The sequence below is a fragment of the Mesoplodon mirus genome, assembly GCF_964341445.2.
Source record: "Mesoplodon mirus genome assembly, chromosome: 9".
In the NCBI taxonomy this organism is placed as follows: domain Eukaryota; kingdom Metazoa; phylum Chordata; class Mammalia; order Artiodactyla; family Ziphiidae; genus Mesoplodon; species Mesoplodon mirus.
Window position 1 is genome coordinate 90,975,912 of NC_138985.1, and position 7,723 is coordinate 90,983,634.

The window sequence follows — 7,723 nt, forward strand, 5'->3', positions numbered from 1 at the left end:
GCTTCCTCGAAGATAAATGCCCGTATTCTAGTGCCCATTTTTTCCTTTCTCTTCAGTTTTAAACATTCACAGAGCATGAGGGTATACTACTAACTGCAGGCTGCCTTGAAAGAGAAGGAAAGGGGATTGAGTAATTGATCTTGTGGAAAAGATTTAAGGTGACACTTGCAATACTTTTTTAAAGGGATCAAGCAGGGGAGATCTCTTGTTTGTACAAGCTTTTAGCTTCATAAGTGGTTTTATGCTGGGGAAATTATAGCCTGCTTAGTTAGGAATGTCTTCTTGGGCAGGAGGTAAGGAGAACTAAAAGAAAACAGAAAGCAGAGTGGCTCTGGTGGAGGGCAAAGTAACTTCTTGAAGAAAGGCGTATACCTGGTTCACAGCATCCGTGATGATGGTGGTCAGTCTGACAGTATTTGTCCCTTAAAGGCATTTTCAGTGGGCGCGACCTACTTTTCTTTCACTGTAAGAAGCTCTTCATTGCGGCTTGGCTGTTGAAAGAAGCACAAACCCGTCACTCAGCCTGAACTTCCTGGGGGGGTTCTGGCTGCATTTTCCAGAAACGTTCCCCTCACCCGCCCTCCGCTTTCCCTCCACAGCCCTGCACCTTCCTCTCGAACTGAGAAAGAAAAACGCACGAAGGCTTCTTCAGCCCGAAATCCCTCACAGGTTCATCGCCCTACCCGGAAACGCAGCCCCGGGCGCGCAGGGCGAGGGCCTGGCCGGCTGCGCGGGCGGCGGCGGCGGCCTCGCCTTCCCGGGCGGGCGCGCGCGGAGACGGAGGCGCGGAGCGCAGCGGGCACGGCCGGCGCCCGGGCCCGCGGGGCGGGGGGCGCGGCGGCCGGGCGGCCGAGGTGTAGCTCCCGCCGGCGACCGGCCCACGTCGCGCCCTCCCGCGACGCACGTGCGCCAGGGTCTCCCCGGCTGAGCCCCCGTGCCCCCAACCAAGTGCGCCCAACTTACTGAACTCCTAGGGCGGGCCGACGGGCGGGCGGAAGGAAGGAAGGCAGGCCGGACGGCCGCGGGGACAGCCTGGCGTGAGAGGCGGCTTCGGGCCCCACCTGGCGCAGCCTCGGCGGACCGCGCAAAGGGACCGGGATTCGGGCCCGACGCGCTCCCAAAGATTCCCCGCCGGCGCTGACGCGGAAGCGCCGCAGCTCACCACGTCCCTCCGCGGCCCGAGGCGACGGCTGCGGCGGCGGCTCACGGCGTCCCTCCGCGCTGTGGAGCTGGGCGGGCGGGCGGACGGCGCGCGGGCGCAGGCAGTTGACAGGAGGAACCGCCCCGCAGCCGCTGCCGCCGCCACCGAAGGAGCCGGAACCGGAGCGGGCAGGACCCGAGGCGCCCCTTGCCAGGGCAACGGCTGCCGCCGGAGCCCGGCTCCCCCCAGCACCGCTCCACCTGCGACGGTCCCTCAGGCTTTTGGAGAGGGGCGGGGAAGGATGGGGGTTTCCCCGCCTTGGCCTCTTTTTGGTAATAGTTGTTGTTTCAGGAAACTTTATTAAGCCAGTCTCTCTCTTTCTCTGTCTCCCCCTCCACGAAGAGCCTGAGCTGCCGCCGCGGAGCGGGTAGGAAGGGGGAAGCAGAGACTCGCCGGCTGCGACAGGGAGCGACTGACTGACCCCGGACGGAGATGGGGCGAGGGCAGGAAGTGACAAGCTCTCGGAGTGGGTGGGGGGAGTGTGGCCGGCACGCCCGGGAGCGCCGCGCGCATGCGCCCAGCCCGGCGCCCCCGACGGTGGGGAGGCGACGCTCTGCGGCCGGGCGCGGGGAGGGAGCCGGGGCGGGTGGCGCGGGACCGCGGCCCGGGTCTCGAAGCGGCCGTACTCCCGCACGTCCCCGGCGGAAGGCGAGCCGAAGTCCTGGGCTTCGCGGGCCGAGAGGTGTGAGGCCCCTTGTGCGGTGATTGCGCCCGGGAGACGGGCTGCTGGGCAACCAAACTGTTGCTATCGCTTTTCTTCTTTCGGTGGAACCGAAACGGGAGGCTTGGAAAAGCAAGGGAGGGAACTGTAGGAAAAGGCTTGGCAAATGCGTAAGCCGTAAATCGTGGTGATTCCGAAAAAGTTGTCAGCGCATTTATAAATGGTACAAGTGGAACTTTTTTTTTAAAACCCAACAATTTCCGAAGTGTGTCTCTCAGAACTTCGGGGGTTTTATCAGGTCCTTGGGAAGAAAACAACCTGGTTCGTGGAAGATCGGTATTGATTGCAGCTGCGCTCCGCTTCTGGCACCTGAAAGTGAAGTTGGGTCACGTGGGCTGTACGCACTTTTTCTCATCGGCGCTCTCTTCCAGCTTGGAAAATCCCCCAAGATCGCAGTGGTCTGTCAAATTTAGCAAACCTGTGTGCCGCTGCTCGGGGGCAGGAGAGACACCTCCCCCGCCTTCACCCCGACTCCTAGGATAGAATTCTTGCTCCAGAAGCAAATATGAAAATTTTAAGACAGAAAAAGCCCCTTTGCTTTATCTCCATTTCTCCCCCCCTCCGACCCCCAAGATCCACTTCGTAGTTAGCTTGCCAGTTTTTGGATCCCTGAAAAAGAAAGTTTCGTAGATAGGCTTTTGGAAGAACAAATGAGTGACTGGAATCTATTTTCAGAATTCAAAGTTAAGTTTGTAGTAGATCCAGTAATTGATAAATTTGTTACTGTAAAAATATTGAATGGAACATTTGCATAGGTCCTGAGGGATTGTAGCAGCTTGATTATAGGGGTGACAGGAAAAGGATAGGAAAATGAAAAACTTTTTAAAAGGAATTCCACGTACTGTACATTCTCCATACTAACTGGTCACCTTAGTATGTTTGATCTTTTTATCTCTCTATCCCATTGTCAAGAAGCAACACAAAACGTCAAACTAAAATGAAATGCCACAATTTATAAACCAGTGTAAAATAAACTATGTCCACATGATGGTGTTATGAAGCCAATAAAAAATCACATTTTTATAATATTGTGTGCAATATGCTTAAGCAAAAAAATAGAAAAAAATTTTAAACGTGACCCTTAACAAGTGGATTTTATTTAACACTGGAATCTTTGGTAAAATTTGAGGTGAAATATTGTCTTCACTTTTGGAAGATCTTTTCCTACTTTAATAAGCAAATTTATCATGGGTTTAAAAAATGAATATACAATTTTAAGTTTTCATAAACCTGAAAAGGCATCGCTTCGGATATGTAAGAGTTGTAAATGTTTGCTGACCAGATGTGAATAAAAAGTGTTTAGTTTCCTGAGTAAATGCAGTATTACTTATATTGTACTTCAAAGTGGTCATTACTAGAGGGTCCTCAAAATTGCTTGCTAATAGAATAAGTTTTAAACAATCTTTGAAAAATTAGAATTATAGACAAGATTGTAATGAGCATGTGGGTAGAACAAATATTGAACCCTGAATCGTAGAATTTTAAAGAGGAAAAGAAACCATGGAAGTTACATAGTAAACCTTACTTTATAGGCAGAAAACTGAAACCCAGATAGGTTAACTGATTTGCTGAAGGTCACACAGTTAACAGAACTGAGTCTAGGACCTAGATCATTCCCTTTATAAAATAACAATGCTAGTACCTGACATGTTTTGAGTAATATGTTTTAAGCTCAAGCATTAACTCATGTAATCCTAACAACAATCCAATGAGATTTTGTTATCATTCCATTCTTCAGGGGGAGAAACTGAGGCAAAGAATGGTTAAATAACTCATCAAGGTTACAGCTGATAGGCAACTGAACCAGCATTTGAACCCAAACGGTATGGCTCTGGAACTCATGACCTTAGTCACTATGTTATGCTGGCTATACTGTGTTGCCTACACTGTACCACAGCTGTTTTGGATCACATTGTATGTGAAAGATGAGCCAGTAGATCCTGTCATTTGTGAAAGGTATTAAAATGCCACGTACAAGTTCACGAAGCGGGAATGGAGTTGCTGAAATCACAACTGAATTTCACAGGGCCCTAGAGTTTAAAGAGACTTTGAACATCGTCTAGAATTTTCACCCTACCTCTAAAAACACTATGCACAAACCATCACAGAAAAATTATTTGTCTTCCCTTTCGTTGTTCACTGCAGCAACCTAGGTGACACATTACAGCTTTAAGGAAATTTTTGATCCTTAAAGTCTGCAAGTGCATCCTAATGATTAACCTAAGACCCTCTTACAGTTTAAAAATATTCTCTCATCTTCAAGGCTAGAGAATATATATGTGAGTGTGTGTATGTGTATATATTACATATACACATACACACACATACATATACACACATATATATTATTACTGCGTAGCAAACCACCCTAGAATCAGTGCCTTAAAGCCATTTTATGTGCTCTCTGGCCTTGTCTGGGATCATGCATGTAGCTGCTACAGTCATCTGGCAGCTTGACTGGGTGCACTCATGGCTGGCAGTTAGTGCTGACTATTGGCTGGACCTTTCTCTCCCCTTGTAGCCTTTCATCCTCAATATTATCCTGGGCATCTTCATATTGTGGCAGCACGCCAAGCAAATACAGAGTGGGAACTGCAAGACCTCTTGAAGCAGAAACTTGACATCACTTCCACCACATTCTATTGGTCAAAGAAAGTCAAAAGGCCAGCACATATTCAGAAACTGGGGAGATAAATTTCACTTCTTTTTAAATTTTTTTTATTGAAGTATAGTTGATTTACAATATTGTGCCAATCTCTGCTGTATAGCAGTGACTCAGTTTTATACATATATACATTATTTTTTTAATATTCTTTTCCATTATGGTTTATTCCAGGAGACTGGATATAGTTCCCTGTGCTATACAGTAGGACCTTGTTGTTTATGCATTCTAAATGTAATAGTTTGCATCTACCAACCCCAAATTCCCAGTCCACCCCTCTCCCTCCCTCCCTCCCCCTTGGCAACTACAAGTCTGATCTCTATGTCTGTGAGTCTCTGTTTTGTAGATAGGTTCATTTGTGCCATATTTTAAATTTCCCTTCTTGATGGGAGGAGTAGCCAAGTCACATTTCAAAGGGATATGCATATAGGAATGGAAGCAATTATTGTGATGATATTTGCATGTAGTCCATCACAATATATAATATTTCAAGAATGATACTAATTAATTAAAGCTGCTGGATTGCTTTTCTTTTTTCTTTTTTTTCTTAATGCTTGATGATGCCTTTAAGAAGAGCATAACAAGGAAACACTAGTCAGACCAATTCTTTAAACTGACTAAGTGGGTCAATTTGCTGGCCTTGTATAAATAAACTTTAGCGATTCCTTCACTTTTCTCATCATTTTGTTGCTTTCTTTAAGATTTTCCCATCTGTTCTAAACAAATCTCTCTAAAACACAGTATAAAAACCTAACAACAAGTAGAAGCAGTTACAGTTCCTATAGGACATACATATTCTGGTCCAGATTTTTCCAGCTTTGATTATGATGTGGCATTTTACAACACAAATAATTAAATTCATAATTATTTACAAACCAAATTATGGACCAAAATAGAGGCTGAACGTTTAGAAAGGGTCATGGAAAAATTTATTTAGAAGGACAAATATTAAACTGTTGATCTATTATCAGTTCTAGAACTTAACATCTAAGCAAGCAACATAATATGAAAAAAGGTGATAATGCTTTCCCTAAGATGTTTATTTTAAGGACAGTAGGGAGTAGGTTGTACCTGCTGCCCTGGAGGTAAGTCACCTACTAGGAACCACCCCCCCACCCCACTCCCCGAACATGGACTTAAAGTTTCCATTCCTGGTGCTAAAAGCACACTTAGGTCTTCCTGGCCAGGTGACATAGTGCATGCACCATGCTGCCATGTGACACGGCACCAAACCATGCCTTACAGGTCTTCCATTCAAATGCATTTCAGATAGCATTTAAGTGAATTCCATTTTAAAAAATGTTTTTTGTTATAGGGGAGTATGTTCATAAGTAAGTCTGTATTATAATCTAATAATAATAGCTAAAGATAATTTTGTCACTTATTGAACTCAGACAAGGTGCTAAGTGCTTTCTGGTTTTTCACTGAATCCTTACTAAGTTCCTGGGTTAGATATTATCCCATTTTACAAATTAGGACACAGATAATTTGTGTTTGACCTAAGATTTAAATGTAGGTCTGAGTCCAGGTCCTGTACCTCAAGTTACATGCAGTCGGATTATATATTCTGATTATTCCTAAAATTTTATCTTCAGCTCAGACCTGTCCCTGAAGCCTCTAAGCTCTATTTCTAACTACCCAGGAGGCAGATAATCTGAATTTCCCCAGGCATCTCAAAATTAGCAGGGTCCAAACTGAACCTACCTTCTCACGAAACCTGTTCTTCCTCTTCCAAATTTTAATCAACAGTGTTGCTATCTATTCAGGCTATCAAGGTAGAGAGGAGCACATGCAGAGATGCAAAGTAATGCAAGTTACCTGTGTACAAGGTTTCTCATCTCACTTATCCCCAGCGTCTAACCTAGCACCATTGGTTATACCTCAGAAAAGTCTAGAAAATAGTGTCTTCTCTCCATGGGCACCATCAATCTTCTAGTCCAAACCCTCATCTCTGAACCATTTCAATAACTACCTCCATGGTCTCCCTACCACCATCTCTCCCTCTCTCCATTATGCCACACTATCAACAGAATTATAGTCCAAACAAATATAATAATATTACTTCCCAATTTAAATTTTCTGTTGACTGCTCAGTTTCCATATGAAGAAGTCAAATCTCAACAAAAACCATTAGTAGAAAGAGCACATGGGGAATCCCTGGTGGTCCAGTGGTTAGGGCTCTACGCTTCCACTGCAGGGGGCCGGGGTTCGATCCCCGGTTGGGGAACTAAGATCCCACAAGCTGCGTTGGAAAAAAAAAAAAAGAAAAGCACTTTTGGAGTCAGAAAAATCTAGGTCTTAGTCCCATCTCCACCATTCATGAGTTTTGTGTCTCTAAACAAATGAGAACCTGTCTTGAACCTCAGTTCCTCGGCTGTCTGCTACTTTCAGTGTTGTGGGAAATCAGTGAATGAATAAAGTGCCCAGCAGGACCTGGAACACAGTTCAGGTATAACAATAATAAATACTTACTATTATACTTGTCCCTCCCACAACTTCACAACTTTATGCTCCAAACAAACTTGCTGGATTTCTCACCCTTTTCAGAAATCAACAAAGCAAACAGTAGTTTAACTGGGTGGGGAGGGAGTGTGGGACACGAGGGAATTTTAGAGAGAGATGATAGAGTTGTAGGTTATGTGGCTGTATCCATCAGCTAAAGCAACTGTTAAATAATAGAACAGTGGTTTGGGTAGAAGGTTGGGAAGTGTACTGGGAGGGGAGGGTGCCAATTTGGGGGCTACTGGCCATTTTATAGATTTTGACCTCATGATCGTTACATGTATATTTGCCTTGTAATAATTCGGCAAGCTGATAGTTATGTTTTATGCACTTTTATGAACGTGTATAATAGTTCACAATAAAAATATTTTTTAAAGCAGCTGACGTAGGTTTTAATGCCTCTGAACTACATCTGGCATAAATTAGAAATGAGTATTGAACTTTTCAAGGCTTTGAGCCTTTGCACATGCTACTCCTTACACCTGGAAATAAATATCCTTCCCCTCCACCTGGAAAGCTCCTATTCATCCTTCAGATGTCACTTCTTCTGAGAAACTAGCTCCCACAGACAACTAACTGCTCCATTTTCCTGCTCCTGTAATAAATCATTCTGATTAAATGGCTGACTCTCCCATTA

General features: G+C 45.2%; 1 protein-coding gene across 3 annotated transcripts in view; it reads right to left on the reverse strand.

Moving 5' to 3' along the window:
• Positions 1 to 1,053, reverse strand: part of ZNF800 (zinc finger protein 800) — a 49,619-nt gene extending 48,566 nt beyond the window's left edge. For all 3 annotated transcript variants that reach the window (XM_082631749.1, XM_082631748.1, XM_082631750.1), the window contains exons 1-2: positions 964 to 1,053; positions 373 to 491 (exon numbers count right to left, since the gene is read on the reverse strand). In XM_082631749.1, the coding sequence (XP_082487875.1) occupies positions 373 to 433 (61 nt within the window). In that variant the 5' untranslated portion in view covers positions 434 to 491; positions 964 to 1,053. The remainder of the gene's footprint in view (positions 1 to 372; positions 492 to 963) is intronic.
• Positions 1,054 to 7,723: the final 6,670 nt, after the last annotated feature.